The 16033-nt window shown below is 47.6% G+C and overlaps 1 protein-coding gene across 1 annotated transcript in view; it reads right to left on the bottom strand.

Moving 5' to 3' along the window:
* Positions 1–837: 837 nt before the first annotated feature.
* The window catches only part of LOC311312081 (glutamate receptor ionotropic, kainate 2), a gene marked incomplete at both ends in the record, with an annotated part of 148148 nt that continues 132952 nt past the window's right edge, over positions 838–16033 (bottom strand). Inside the window, 3 exons of the mRNA XM_084441950.1 lie at positions 838–1002; positions 7414–7664; positions 14658–14883. Coding sequence (XP_084298076.1) covers positions 838–1002; positions 7414–7664; positions 14658–14883 — 642 coding nt within the window. The remainder of the gene's footprint in view (positions 1003–7413; positions 7665–14657; positions 14884–16033) is intronic.

The following is a 16033-nucleotide window of genomic DNA, read 5'->3' as shown; positions in this document are numbered from 1 at the left end:
ATCCCCCCACCCACAAGTTTAAAAGTGTTAGTACTCAAATAAATGAAATCACTTATTGCCTGATGGATGATTTAGATCCAGTCTTGATGTTGATCTGTACTGCCTGTGAATAAGTGATGCCTCTGTACATTATGGGAGCTATCCTGCTCACTAATGTACTGGGCTTGGGTTAATTTGGAACTGGCTGATTGAACCCATCTGGTCATTCTCTTCACTACGGATGAAAATAAACAAGATATCCTTTACAAACTGTCCAACTGCTCCTCTCTCCAATTTGTGTCTCTGTGTGTATTTGCTCAGTATCAGACCGTGATCTCTAGTTGGTGCCCAACCAAATTCTGCGCTCTGTTTGTTGAGAAGGCGGTTGTGCGACAACTACAGATCGCAGGTCCAAATTGAAATGTTCATGCTGAAGGAACCGCCAAACTTACACCTGTATCCTATCCCTCAACTGGACTTTCCCTACACCATCTCCCATTCCCTCAGACCTGGGTCGATCTCATTTAGACTAAATCCTGGCACCACTTGGAAACTCTTGGCCAAGGTGGTGAGAGTGATGAGGTAACTCACTTTAACTGCGCCCATGTTCACGTTATTTCCACAGGAAACACTGTTGAATCTCGTTCATCTCTATCTAATTGTTAAGAAACAACGATGACAGTCAATCAATGCTCCAAGTAGCTCCGCTCCCCCTCCAACCCCCCCCACCCCCACCGCCCCCCCCAACCCCCCCATCCAACCCACACACAGAAACCCTTATGCCCCCCGCGCCCCACCCCCCAGTGTCTGTGCGTCCCCTCCCCAGGAGACGGAGAGAGAGAGAGAGAGAGACCCCGCTCAGGCCATGGTCTCTTTCCCCGGCAGTCTGCGGTCGTTGAAGGTGTGCATGTTGATGACCTCCTCCGTTTTCACCATGACGGGCGGCTGGGGCTTGTGTTTGAGCCGCCGCTGGCACTTGAGCGACGCCCGCAGCTCGTCCACCATGGCGCTGCAGAAAGACCTCTGGAGGAGAGAGAGAGGGAGGAGGGGGAGGGGAGAACAGGGGATTCAGACGTGGTCCCGGGGGCCAAACGCTATGGCAACAGAGCATTCTACAGTAGAGCTCTGCCCGGGGGGGCTGGCGCTGGCTTTGTAGCCCCCCCATCTGAGAGCCACCGGCAGGGGACATGTGGTGACACAGAGCAGGCTGAGCGAGAGAGAGAGAGAGAGAGAGAGAGGAGGGGTGGGGGGGTAGCCAGGGGGATGCTGGGAAGTGAGAGGCTGGCCAGAGGAGACATTGAGGACAGTGGGGTGAGATGGCAGAGGGCTGGAGGGACGGACTCAGATATCATCAAAGTTGGGGAGTGGGGAAGTGCACGTATATACTGTATACTGTTCAGCAGCGTGTGTGGGAATACGTTGGTTTGTGGCTGGCAGGGTAGGGCTTTGTCAACATGGCTGCACCCCGCAGGTGAAATGATCTCTTCAAACGGCACGAATCGAAGCTGAGGGGGAAAAAAACAACTTAAAATGATTCAGATATGCTCACAGACACAGTTCATTATGCATGCCTTTAGCCCCCGGCAATAACAATCATCACCAAGTGTAGGCATGGAGGAGGGGGGGGCGGGGGGGGGGGTGCATGGCGCCTGATCAGATGTGAGGGAAGGACGAGGAAGTGGTCCGGTTGTTGGTGCATGTTGATGGGGGGTGGGGGGAGGGGGGGGGGGTCTGGTTTGAAGAGGCTTAGAAGGAAAGCTGTGCTCGGCGGCGAAAACGCCGGAGTCCATCTGGTCGCAGACACACGGAAACGCAGGCAGTCGGACGCACACGCACGCCAAGCGCACACACACACACATGCATGCATACGCACTCGGATACACACAAACAAACACACGCACGCGCGCACACACACACAGCCTAGCTGAAGTGATTTCCCCGCGGAAGATTTCCGGAGTCCTTCTCTGCCAGTCCCATATTGCGGCGTGACTTATTGATGCGTATTACATCCCGTCTGTCTCAAATCCTCAGTGTTGCTTTACGGCCAATTAAACTCGCGTCTCCTCGTTCCTCCCTCCTCTGTTCTTAAAGCCACTCTTCAGTCTCAAAATAGCACGTTAAACAACGCTTATTAACAGAGATGCTATCGGGTAAATGTTTCCTCTGACTAATATCTTTGTCCGCAGGGAAACAATAGTGAAAAAGTCTGCCTGGTTGCATCGATTTCAAACTAGATTGGGGAAAAAAAAGGAAAAAAGATAGTGGTAACATCATGTAATCGTCCTCGGGGACCGAGAAAGACATTAGTCTTGAAATGAAACAGGGGTGTGTGAGGAGACAGTGAAGGCTTGGCTGTGCAGTCACAGTGATCGAACGTCATTCAGTAGCTCATTCCAGTGCTTACCTAACCACAGGCATGGCTCCTCCTTACTGCCATGTCTTCTGCTATGACCAATGGGGGTGACCCTGTCATGGGCTGACCTCACAAACATGTAGCTCACAAGCACACACAGCACAGGACATTTTTACACGACCAAATATATACCTACACAAGGTTCCAGTTCACAATGTGTACGCACTCTTACTTCAAGTGGCAAGAATGACTATATCGGTTCACCAACAATTGTAGTCTCTAGTTTGTATTAGATTGGAAAATCAAATCAAACTTTATTTGTATAGCGCATTTCATACAGTACACAACGGCAACACAATGCGCTTTAAAGAGAGCAAAAGGGGTGTGGACATAGATCCTACCGCTACAATTTCCACAGGGAAAAAAATAGGTGAAAATGTGTTATTACTAGCCGATTTATATTATATATTTTTTTTTTTTCTTGCTCTGTATGAAGCAGCTGTATAATCTACAGTGCACCAGCATTGTCCCCCTCCCACCGGCTCAAATAGAGTTGTGGCCCCCTCAGATCAATTACACGTGAAATAGCTGCTGATTGTCAGAGTCCTTCAGAAACAAGGCTCCTTCATGGTTATTGATTGTCTGAGTGCGAGATTGAATGGCGTAGTAATGTTATACCTGTCCCCCTCCCATCTCACCATTAAGCTGCAGGCTTTGTGGACACTAGGCGGTCTTTCTCTGTCGGACTTATGGGGTTCGTATCCATCACGGTCACCTGCTGCGCTCCCTCTGTATTGATGGTTGCCGTTTAGGGGTCATTGAATTACAGGGCTTTTATGACCCCGCAGTGGACGTCACCGAGCACTTTGGGTGGGCTCGGAGGATGAGCTGTCTGCTTTAATGGGCGGAATGGACAAATCATAAATCCATCACGCTTTCACTGCAGCTTTTTAGTACTATCATTTCTAAGCCCCGCCCCCCGGCGCCCTTCTCACACACACACACACACAAACACCCACACGCACGCACATACACATATTATTTCCAGGCTCCTTGCGTACCAACACCACATGCCAGGATCTACACTCTGTCTGGGTAGTTGGTCTTGGTTCTCAGCTTGACAACAGCAGCTCTGATGGAAAGATGTCCGGTGACATGAGATGGTGTTGGTGGGGATGGGGCGTGGCTTGATGACCCCCCCCCCCCTTCTCTCAGTCCTCGATCGCATGGGGATGGACGACAGCCTGACTGAATAAATGACTGCTCTGTGTGTGTTGTCTAATCTGCAAGCTTCTGTTGTGTCTATTTACAAGCAGGTGTGTGTGTGCGCGTGTGTGTGTGTGTGCGCGCGCGTGTGTGTATGCGTGTGTGTGTGTATGCGTGTGTGTGTATGTGTGTGTGTATGTGTGTGTGTGTGTGTGTATGCGTGTGTGCGTGTGTGTGTGTGTGTGCGTGTGTGTGTGCGTGTGTGTGTATGTATGCGTGTGTGTATGTGTGTATGTGTAAATGTGTGTATGCGTATGTATGTGTGTATGCGTGTGTGTGTGTATGTGTGTGTGTGTATGTATGCATGTGTGTGTGTGTGTGTATGTGTGTGTGTGTGTGTGTGTGTGTGTGTGTGTAGTTGGGGTCCTCTCACACGGGGGGCCGGCGGCGCCTGTCCGTCGAGGGCCAGGTTACTCTGCGGCAGGGTCAGGGGTCAGCGGTGGGCAGGAGACGAGGGAAGAGCAGGAGGAGGAGCAGGAGGGGGATGAGGAGGAGAGGGAGGAGGAGGCGGAGGAAGAGCTGGAGAGGAGGATGAAGAGGAGGGGGGGAGGAAGAGGGGGGAGGGGACAACCATGTGTGATCATGGGCATTTTGACTGATTGGAGTGGAGATGACAGAGCAGCTCAAATGTTCACTGCATGTTTAGGGGCATCTGCTGCGGAATATGTTGACTGAGTAGCATTCTGTTCTCATGCTGTTTTGTCCATTGAACATGTGAGGTAGTTTCTTTGTCATAAAATGCCACCTTTTCATGAATAAACAAATGTAATAACCTAGGCAATTACTGTACATATGCTAAACCGCTAACACTTTACAACATGATATGTGCCATCACAATTAGTAGTAGTAGTAGTAATAATAATAATAATAATAATAACAATAATAATAATAATACTAACAATAATAATAACTTTATTTGTATAGCACCTTCATGTAAATATCTTTCCAATTCTAAAACCTGATGAAAAAACATGCACATACTGAGTTACAGTGAGACAATAGCATGACATCTGGTGAAAAACGAGCGCATTTGCGACCATAAAGAAGTAAATAATTAAACTAAAAAAGTCAATGAATGTTCCTTTCTGGGGTGAAAAGCAGAATGCATCTCTAGCAGTGGGGATGGGCATGTGTTGAGCAGCGTTGTGTTGGTAGAATGACTACTCGACCTGTCCAAGCCTACATTTACATGTACATGTTTCCCAAGATTTTATTCACGTCAATAACAGAAAGAGAAATGTCAATTACCTATCATTATTCTATTACAATCTGAGATCAGTAAATGGAAATAATTTCAAAAAACACATTCATGCCGTTACAACATGTCTTTCTGGATTTTAAGAACATCATTAACACTGCTGAGATTATACGGTGGGTGGCTCATCATATTACATAAATGACTGCCTCTACATTTTCTGCGACTTTCTCATGTTACAAAATAGAAGTAATTATAAAATGCAAATTGCATGGTGCGTGCTATCAAGCATGACAAACATAACAAAGAGATGCTTAGCACCACATTTTTCAACTTGACACTTTCAGCATCGTGGTGAGAAAATGATCCTGAATCCCGTTGAAGTGGGATGAAGTCAATTAAGCGGGGGAGGGGGGTGCAATAGAACCAAATATAAGGTTGATTTTCGAATGTAAGACACGTTTCAAACATAACTACATTATTCTAAGAAGCATTGCTTCTATTACATCCATGGTGTGTGTCCTATTCTATTAAACTACAGGCATGAAGTACAGAGTGGATCAGATCTGATTAAGCTTGTGCTCTTCAATTATCATAATCAACCAAGGAGTGAACACTATATTTGTAAGTGGAGCAATTAATTGTAAGTGCAGCAATTAGTGCCATTAGAGATCAAACAATGCCAAACATCTACATGTGACAGGTGACTTGTGAAAAGTAGTGTACTATATACACTCTGTGTTCTGATAACAAGCATGTAATACCGATCGGGACAAATCACACAATCGTGGTGTGATTAGAAGAATACCAGTATAATCTTCAGAATCTTCTGAAAAAGAACAAAAACAACGAAGGTGGACGTTTCTGTATGACGTCCGCCACTTGAGTTCCATTGACAGTCGACATGGTCGTCAAAGTCAGAGGCAGCGCTCTGTGGCTCTACAGTACATAGTGTCTGGATGACAGGTTATTTTACCTTGGCATGGGGACATGATAGTCCTAGACTGCGTCGCGGAAAGGTAGTGTTGACGAGGGGTCTCGAAGTCATGGGGAAACATGACAAGCTTTCCATCAGTCTCTTTCTACTCCTGTCTGCTCTGTCTGCCTCAATCCTTCCCTCAGTTCCTGTATGTACTATAGGATATTCTGTACTTATCGAGCATGTATTAATAATGTATAATGATTTGTATATGTGTGTGTGTTCTTTCATTACGGCTATTTCAATGCATGTCATTGATAGTAAATCATTTTCTAACATGTCTGCATATCAATCAATCAATCAATCAAAGCTTTATTTGTAAAGCGCATTTCATACACAGAGGAAATAAAATGCACTTTACAGAGAACAAGGGAGGTGGGCATAGGTCCCACCCTTACATATTCCAGAGCATATGCACAGTATGAGTCCCGTTGAACCTGACCTGACGACTAGGGGCTCTAAAGGGTCAATATGGGGGCTTACAGCCAACCAGAGAGCCATTGTGAAATCGATAGAAGGTGTTGGAGAACGCTGTTAGTACAGCTGTTCCTGTGGAGAGGGGCTAAGTACAGTAGGGGCCTCTGCTTGGGTTTATGACTTTGCCACGGGGTGAAAGGACACTGCTACTGCAATACTAGCATTTGATTACAATCCTTTTTATATTGCATATTTAGCGTTTCATTAAACCTGTGAGGTAGAAATCAATGTGATTATGGTTTTAGTTTGTTTATCATTACTGTACATAAGTGAGATCTAGGACAGGTAGAGAGGATGTTGTATGATATGGACAGTGGACAGAGACAGGCATGCGAAGAGTGACATTTAAAATGAAGACATGGAAAATGTGCTAGAGACAAACTGTAAATATTTATGTGCCTATAGGTCCACGGTCAACTCTCAAAGGCACACTGTCAACCGTGGCATGAAGCAATGCCTTGAAACCAATGTTTCAAACACGTTGTTGCAAGTTCCCCAGACAAAACAAAACAAACGTTTTCCAATCACTATGAAGTGTCTTAAAACCCAATAGTATAATTTTAGACATGTTAGATTAAAATTGTCTCTTGAGTTTTTCTGGATGTCATTTGAGATGATGGTTAAAGTCTAGCTTGGGTCCATGATGACAGCAGACTTCCTCACGTTTCTTATCACGTTGTCGGCATTGGGGCTGAGTGAACAAAGGCAATAGAACCAACTCAAAGCATATGGCACTAGACTGTACTGTATGAGCATGGGTTTTAGGAGCTGGAAGACTTAGCCACATAAATACAAGAAAATTGAACCGTAAAATTAACCTGGAACCAGAATAGTAACCATCTTGCCATTTCTTTTATTGCTGCCAAATGTGTCTTAATATGAAAGAAGTTGATGTGATGTGACATGCTGTACTGTGTTGTATGCTATCTTGGGTTTACTGTGAGCGTTATGAGTTTTCTGTAATAGCAGAGCGAGAAATCTTGTACATGGTCGGTACACCACATCGCGCCTATGCACGTGAACTGCAAAACGCCGTGTGTACAGTACGTTAGAGACGTCTAGATTCCCGCTCGGCATTGTGGGTAAAAAAACACACACAAAAAACAAAACAATCACAGACACACACTGTGGTTACGGCCTGTAATGGCGAGGAGGTGGTTTTACCTTCTCCAGCTGTGCGTTCTGTCTGGACTTGTACAGGAACTCTCCCACCGCCACGAACACGGACAGGACCAGGCCGGCGGCCAGCACGATGAAGATGCCCCCGATGTTCTGCACCCCCAGGGCGCTGGCCTCCTTGCTCTCCTCCTCCGGGCAGCCGTTCCCCCTCCACCACTTCTCCTTCATCATGTGCAGCTTCCCCTCCTCCTGGAGCTGCAGGATGGCGATGGTGATCTTGTCTCGGTACGGAGAGCCTGCGGTCGCGGGGGGGGGGGGGGGGCGGCGAGAGAAGGCGACATGAACGGTGAGATGAGATGAATTACCGGTGAGAACCGGAAACTGTACCCCGCCCCCCCCGCCCCCAGTGCAAAGGCGTGACGGTGTGCTGTAGGTCTGGGCTTGTTAGTTTTAACTTTGTGTGTTCGTGCGTGACTAAAACCATCAAGCAATACCCTGGTGCCCAGGCCTAGTGAAGTGCACTTCAAGGTCCACAAACAATAAACCAAGAAAACAAACAGAAATTTAAGGCATTTACCTCCTATTACTCGTTTTTTTTCTTCCTTTTTCATTCCTCTAATTAGAATTTGTTGGCTCGTTTGCGATAATATTTCCAGCATAGGGTGTTTTGTAGGCTTAATAAATAAAATGGTTTCCCGAAGTGTGCTTTGAAGTGCTTCCCGCACCAGCACACAGCGTGTGCAGCCTAGGCCCCAGAGGAATGCGCCCCCCCTTCCCCCCCCCATCTCCCAGAGGCCTTTGCGCCTCCCCCCACACACAGGTACTGTAAACAGGCCCTGTGTGTTCCCAGCTCCAGAGATCAAACCCGGTGGCACACCGCGATTGTTGATTAAACCTGAAGGGTGAAACCAAGCGAAAACGCTTCAAATCTTCCCGACCCCCTTTCATATCCCGGCTGTTGAGAGCATCCCCGCGGCTAGGCCCACACAATCACGCCGTGTTGGGCGCCGCCCGCTTTATTGAAATCGCGGCCGCGCACCGTTGGTATCTCCGACGCTTAGAACCGACCCACCTCGGTGAGCTACTGTAGGACTATCCGCATCGCGTGGAAGCGCTCCGTGAATATCAAGAGGTTTGTTGAGAAGGGGGCTCGCAATGCTACTAGTCACCATCTAAAACTGCCGTGGCAACCTGGCGGGGACAAGCAGTGCTTGATGATTGGCCCATAGAATCCCATTAATCTGGCCCCGTAAGCTGGCTGTGGGGTAGCAAGGACGTGCCTTATCAATTCACAGGGCCGCCTACGAATACTTCTGATCTGCGCTGTCTTTCATGCCTGCCCAAGGACTTCTGTTTGTCTGCTCCCGTCGCTTTAGAACAACGGCCCAATGTGTTTGAAAGCCTCATCACCATGGTGATGATGACCGACTTGTAGAGACACCTCTCCCCCCCCCCCCCCCCCCCCCCCCCGTTCTCGTCATCGTTTCCAGCTAAATAGTGCCCCCTCTGGTGCATAGTGGAACTGCAGCCAGGCTGTGTCAGAGCACTCGCCCGTTCAGCAAGGAACAGGCAGCACTCAAATTTAGATAGACTTAGAATAACTTGAGGTTCAGGACGAGAAAGACAACACCACAACCATGGCTGCGTTCGGAATCGCGTACTTCTACTTTTTACTACCAGTACGTACTACAGCTGCCCCTGGAAAGAACATACTTTGCATGCAGTATGCATCCAATTGGGACATACTACCTTGTTATTACATTGCGCCTTGAAATTTGACCACATCCGTCGCTGTCCATGAAGCGACATTAGTCCACTGCTGGGATTCATCAAAGCGTCTCCGGAGCGACTCGTCACATGTGACGTAATTTCCGCTGAGCACAGGATTGTGGGTCGGAATAGCCAGAAAAGTGTGCTGGTTTGCATACTGCAAAATACGAGCGGATGTAGTAGGACATCCTGGTATTTTTTGCCATACTGCATGGCATACTATGTATTTGGTATACGCGAATCGGAACGCAGACCGTGTCTCCAATCTAACGAGAAGCATGCGGCCACGCCTCGCCAATCCACTCAAGTAGACACACCTGTCACCCCCGTGCCTACGAGGTAACTTCCTGCCTATTATCCACACAGTATAAAGCCGTCTAGCCTACCAGTTCACTCTCTCGTTCCTCTACTTTCACCTTTTGTCATTCTGTCATTCACTTAATATTATCAACTATTCATTTCTTTTCATCATCACTACTGTACAGAGCCAGGCTCCGGCTATGACACGCTAGTTCCCGAGTTCAAAGAGTGGTCGGTTTGATACAGCGCACGCCATAATCGCCCGGGGCCTGTCCTCAGCGCTAGTGAAGACGTCGCCGTCTTCTTTCTCCGCCTCAGTGGGTGTGAGACGGGGCGACTTCCAAGTAATATTGGTGTTTGTCAGTGATAAACCTCAAAATGTTAATTTGAGATCCGGGAACAGGCCTTCACAGCATGGAGCCGGAGCTTAATCCTCTCACTGAGGAAGGGGGGGGGGGGGAGTGACAGGCCGTGGTGAACACAGCTGTAATCTGCCAGATCAAAGCTGAGTAATAGCGCACCAATCCCTGATGCATTGTCTCCCGACAACGCAGCCTGGATATTCAGATGCGCCGCAACGCCTGGCACTCTCGGCGCACATATTTAAAGTCTGGTGTTGCTTTCCCTCTTTCACTTACAGAGATTTGTTTTGTATGCATCGAGGGAACAATTAATGCGTATACATGTTTAAAGCGGTTACTTTAGGGGCCTCCATAATTACTTTCAAATTCGTTGTGAATACGGATGCGTAAATATTGCTGCTGTCGAGACAAAACCTTTTTGTGTTTTTTAATTTCGATTTTCCCCCCTCAATTGAAAGCTGCGACTATCCGTTACAACCTACCCTACACACCTCCCAGCCCTGGGACCAGTTAAATGTATTCTAAACAGCTCATAATATTAGATTTTATGTTCAGAAATGAAATTGGAATGCTCCTGTCAACATTCGGAAAACCTGCCATTTTGGAGAGGCAGCAATATAACATTTTCAGCTCTTGGTTCTGGCTTTGATTGCGACTCCAAACTCCTTGAGACATCTTCATTCCCCGGCAGGCTCTGGTCTCACCTCGCCGCTTGCTCCCTCCCTCCCTCCCTCCCTCCGCCATGCTCCTGTCCTATTCTCTCCTCTCCCCTCCTCTCCCCCTGCAGACACACAGGTCTCAGAACAGGACTTTGCAGTTCAAGCAGAAGGCGAGTCACGCCCTCAGTGAGCACTTCTGTCTCCCAGAACGCCTGCTCCGCTTCGTTTATGATCCGGAGTTAAACGAGTCACCGGGGAGCGTCAGGACCCAGGGCGCTTTCCAGCCTGCTGGCCAGCAGTATGGGTACCTCCAGATACTGCCTGTGATTAATAAGAACTAATGCAGCCAAATTAAGATTGATCGTAATGAGGGAAAGAAGAAAAATTAAGGGAGGTGGAGAGAGAGAGAGAGGAGAAGGAGAGAAAGATGGAGGGAGAGATGGAGAGAGATAGAAGTGAAAGAGAGAGAGGAAGGGAGAGGGGGAGAAAGAGGAGGAGAGAGAGATGGAGAGGGAATGAGTGAGAGAGAGGAGAAGGAGAGAAAGATGGAGGGAGAGATGGAGAGAGAGGGAGAGATGGAGAGAGAGGAAGGGAGAGGGAGAGATAGGAGGAGAGAGAGAGGGAGAGATGGAGAGAGAGAAGTGAAAGAGAGAGAGGAAGGGAGAAGGAGAGATGGGAAGAGAGAGAGAGGGACAGATGGAGAGAGAGAAGTGAAAGAGAGAGAGGAAGGGAGAGATAGGAGGAGAGAGAGAGGGACAGATGGAGAGAGAGAAGTGAAAGAGAGAGAGGAAGGGAGAGATAGGAGGAGAGCGAGAGGACAGATGGAGAGAGAGAAGTGAAAGAGAGAGAGAGGAAAGGGAGAGATAGGATGGTAGAGAGAGGGAGAGATGGAGAGAGAGAAGTGAAAGAGAGAGAGAGAGATGAAGGGAGAGGGAGAGAGAGAGAGGAGGGGAGAGAGAGAGAGAGAGAGACAGCAAGGTGGAGCTTCCTGATATAAGGCTGGATGAGGCAGAGGAAGTGAGGGTTTCACCACGGCCAGCGTGAGCTGCGTAAACAGACCTGTGACAGATGTTTGAGGACATGGTGCCGTGCATGACTCCATTTAATGACCTCTCTAGAGAGGAGGTCCACACACACACACACACACACACACACACACACACACACACACACACACACACACACACAGTCACTACACAGCAAAACCCTCTAATGGAAACCAACTTGGCTAACACACACACACACACACACACCTCATGTTGTACTACAAACCCCACAACCCCCTGCAGGACTAACAGGCCAGAGGGACTACACTGAACAGACCACTATGCCAAATAAATAATGACACACCCGCCTGCAGAACAAAAGCCATCTTCCTCTCTCCACATTCACAAGGAAGCCCCCCCTTCATACTGAAAGTATTTTATCTCTTATCAGCAACACAATTTATATCCCTCACTCCTGCTCTCCCTCTCTTCATGGACAACGTATTTAACTCACCATCAGCATGAATCGCCTGGCTTCTCGCCGTAAATATTCCATTAGAGTGAGATACAGCGAACAGCTGGGAGCTGTGCTAAGTCTGTCCATTAAGGAGTGGCAGACAGAGCTGTCAAAGCCGCGGAAGGCCACGTCACTATCATGGCCCAAGTACTAATGCAGGCTGACAAGTCCTCTCTGTTAAAGTCAATGAGATATATGCTAAATGGCCCAGCTGTATGGGAACACTGCCTGCATATGGTAACTGGTCCTAAAAGGGTAGGATTAGCAATTTAAATGCCTTGTTCTGGGCAGCATGTGAATGGGCCGCAAGGGAGTGATGATGCTGAAAACCTTTTTTAGCGTGGGTGTGTGTGTGTATGTGTGTGTGTTCATTGCCTGACACATGCCCTCACTCCCATTCACAACCACACACATATATGCCAAAACGTACTGTATATACATGAACGCACGCACACACACACACACACACACATACACACACACACACACACACACACACACACACAGTGCGTCAAAAACATATTGCACATCATGCGACATTCAATACCATATGCCTGAAAACGCAGTCAGTCACACATGACAAACATTCATATGGGACAAATCACTCAGAAAACACAATCATCTCAAGCAAATACAGCCCATGTGCCAATTCATTCACACACAGAACAACGCTTATGGAGATTCCCTGACTGCACATACATACCTCTTCCCTCCATGACTAACAGGACACACACATAGAGGCAAATGACTGCCTTGTTCACGTCCCAAGAGACAACGTTGTGTTAGGGTCACGTTTACCTCCGAAACCCTGAACCCCTGAAAACCGACTACAGCAGGGACTACAGCCTTCCATTTGAACTGGGAAGAATTTCTAAGAATTTCACCGCCGACTCAGAGGAAAGTCAGAGGAACCTCACCAACAAAATCAAGATGGCTGTGCCGCGCATCGACAGGACACACACAGAGGCAAATGACTGCCTTGTTCACGTCCCAAGAGACAACGTTGTGTTAGGGTCACGTTTACCTCCGAAACCCTGAACCCCTGAAAACCGACTACAGCAGGGACTACAGCCTTCCATTTGAACTGGGAAGAATTTCTAAGAATTTCACCGCCGACTCACAGGAAAGTCAGAGGAACCTCACCAACAAAATCAAGATGGCTGTGCCGCGCATCGACAGAGTGAAAGCTGTAGCCTAGTAATAATGTTTATTAGCACTTCTGTCTCATTAAATCAGTCAGACACACAGTAGGCTACTGTCCAACTTCTGTTTGTGGACATTTGTTGCGGTGTTTGAATGTGCAAAATAGCATGTAGACGCAAAGGTTTTCCAACGGGTGGCACTGGATTAGTTTAGTTAAGGTTAGTTTATTAGCTATTAGAAATGGCAACGGCTACTCTTCCACAAAAAAACAATATACACAAATGCACAGCAACGTGGTCACCTCATTCTCAGCTCCGAGGTAAGCTAAACTGACTTTCAAGTTGCCTTCGGAAGCGTTCATTAAGGTGGGAGATTCCGTAATGAAAGAGGTATCAGATAAGAGCAGCTGCCGTTAGCCTGAGGAGAGCGTTCCTCCCTCTCTGTAGCTCAGGTACACAAGGTTTCTTTTTTCCCATCTTCTTTTCTACTGTATTTGCGTCTCGCTGCTGCCCGGGGGCTGCGTGTGCAACAGGATTAAGACGACCTGCCGCCGAGCCCCGTAATCAAATCCTGCGCCCCCGCACATCACCGCCAACGCCCCGCCCTCCCCCGTACATCCCGTTATTTACATCACACAGCTCCCCCCGTTCCTCCAGCTCCTGCCTGGTCGCCCTCAGGGTCCCCGCGTCCGTATATATCCTCCCAGATAAACCCAGATGGAATACACCCGTCCGTGAGCTGCTTACCGAACCTCGCAAACAATCGTTTTCTTTGACTATCCACCGCGGATCTATCTATTTCCTGATATAGACGTGCATGAATGAACATAATTCACTAGCGTTGGGCTCTGGGTTTGCCGATAGGGATATCTCTCTTGGCATAGTTGTTAGCACATCCGACCTGCGAGCACAAGGTTGCAGGTTCCCATCCTGCCCTGGACAATCATTACATGACAGTCATTTACCTGACGCTTTTATCCAGATCAACTTAAAATAAATGCATTTAACAAAGGAAAGCCAATGTACTATTAGCCTACTTGCCAGAACTCACAAGTGCATCTCCTTTCTAAAACAAGTGACTAAGAGAATAATCTAGTGCTGAAGGCAAAGTGCAAGAAGAGCAATCTAAAAATACAAAAGGTGCTTAAGCTGGAGGATTGTGGTACTGTAGTACTTCTTGAATAGTCCCTTAACATGGGTCAAACGAGCGAGACACACAACGCAGACGAGAGTACTACCGTTACACACTATCAAATAGTAGAAGTCTGGCATTATTGAGTACACACTATCAAATAGAAGTCTGGTATTATTGAGTACACACTATCAAATAGAAGTCTGGTATTATTGCTTGGCGTGCTGTGATAACATGAACTTCATCCTATTGCATAGGGAGCACCGCCATTGGAAACTGCGTGCTTATTGCGTAGCCCTGTGTTATCGACTGGTAGTCCATAGGATCAGTGTGTGCGTGTGTGTGTGTGTGTGTGTGAGTGTGTGTGCGCGCGTGCGTTCACCGTGTCGAGAGTGCACGCTCTCCGCGTTGCCGTACATACCCATCGGGGTTCCGACTCCGTAGGCCTTGGAGTCAATCAGGCCCCCTATCTGGGTCAGGTTGCAGTTGCGTTGGGTGACAAACTCAATGGTGGTGGACTCCATGAGGAAGGCGTAGTCGGAGGTGAGCACGCGGTGGATGCCCTCGTCGATGTTCTTCACCATCACCGAGTGCCTACGACTGCTCATGAACTCCCACATCTTATCGTATGTGGAGATCTTGGTTTTCTGGGAGGGGGGACACACAGGTCGACAGAGTCAGGGTTCCTCCTTATAAACAGACCTTAAAAAGTAGACATCGTGGTTGTTGTTTTTTTTCGTGTCTAGAGCGAAAGGGAGAGAAAACGTGAAGCTCAGCAGTACTTTCACTAGCAACAAATCCTGGGACACAATTTACATTCAGTTATTTTATAAATGTAGGGAATTTCGAGTGTTCCTTCTCCTTGGCTCAGTCATTATCTCTGTGGAGGGAGGTGTTGAGAGAGTAGAACATGCTAATGACCAGACCAGAAGTAAAACCACCAGCAGAAAATGTCACTTCTTCTCCCAGGGTGCATAGCGGTGATGATTGTGTGTTCCAGAAGCGACAGACCCACTATGTTAATCCTACTACTGCTATCCTAATTAAAATCACTACAGTCGTCATAGTAGTATTGATCTTGGTACAAGAAGCACTGATAGCAACATTGTGATTATTGGTGTAGGCTACTGTTTGATTCCCAATCAATGCCATTGTATATTATGATTGAGGACTATACTTTGCACAGCTGTAATCTCAGCCTTGAAAACCCTATAGGGTGTGTTTGTCTCCCAGGGACTAGATCCGAAGGCATTTTTGAAGCCATTTGAAACCTAATTAAGTCACATCTTCAAGGTCTTGCCCGCCATTATTGTGTGTAATGACTTTTTGTGGGTGGTCGATATTTTAGATCAACTGGGTGATTTGCGAAGTGCCTATCAGAATCTTTCAGAGTCACCCTTGACAAATCAAGGCGATTGAGCATGCAAGCTCCACACACTGATAAGGGAAAGCAGTGGCTGTGAATGCGGTATGCGGCAGCCCAGATTACACACACACACGCACACACACACACGCACGCACACACACACACACACACACACACACACACACACACACACACACACTCCAGCACCGAGCTGGGCTTCCCTCGCTACCACAGCTGTAACAACAGGCCCTAAAACTCATAGCAAAAGACCACAGGACGCACTCAGGAGGAGATAGCAGATCAAATGTGTGCAGTTAGGATGGCAAAAAAGAGGACTTAGTATGACAACATACCAATGAATTTACATGCATGTTATAGTTTGCATGTTTTGTACACACAAAAGCCTTAGTATTCGATGTAAATATTCAACA

The sequence above is a fragment of the Borostomias antarcticus genome, assembly GCF_949987555.1.
Source record: "Borostomias antarcticus genome assembly, chromosome: 8".
Classification (NCBI taxonomy): Eukaryota; Metazoa; Chordata; class Actinopteri; order Stomiiformes; family Stomiidae; genus Borostomias; species Borostomias antarcticus.
The sequence above is the reverse complement of the archived record's forward strand: the minus strand, read 5'-3'. Positions and strand labels throughout refer to the sequence as shown.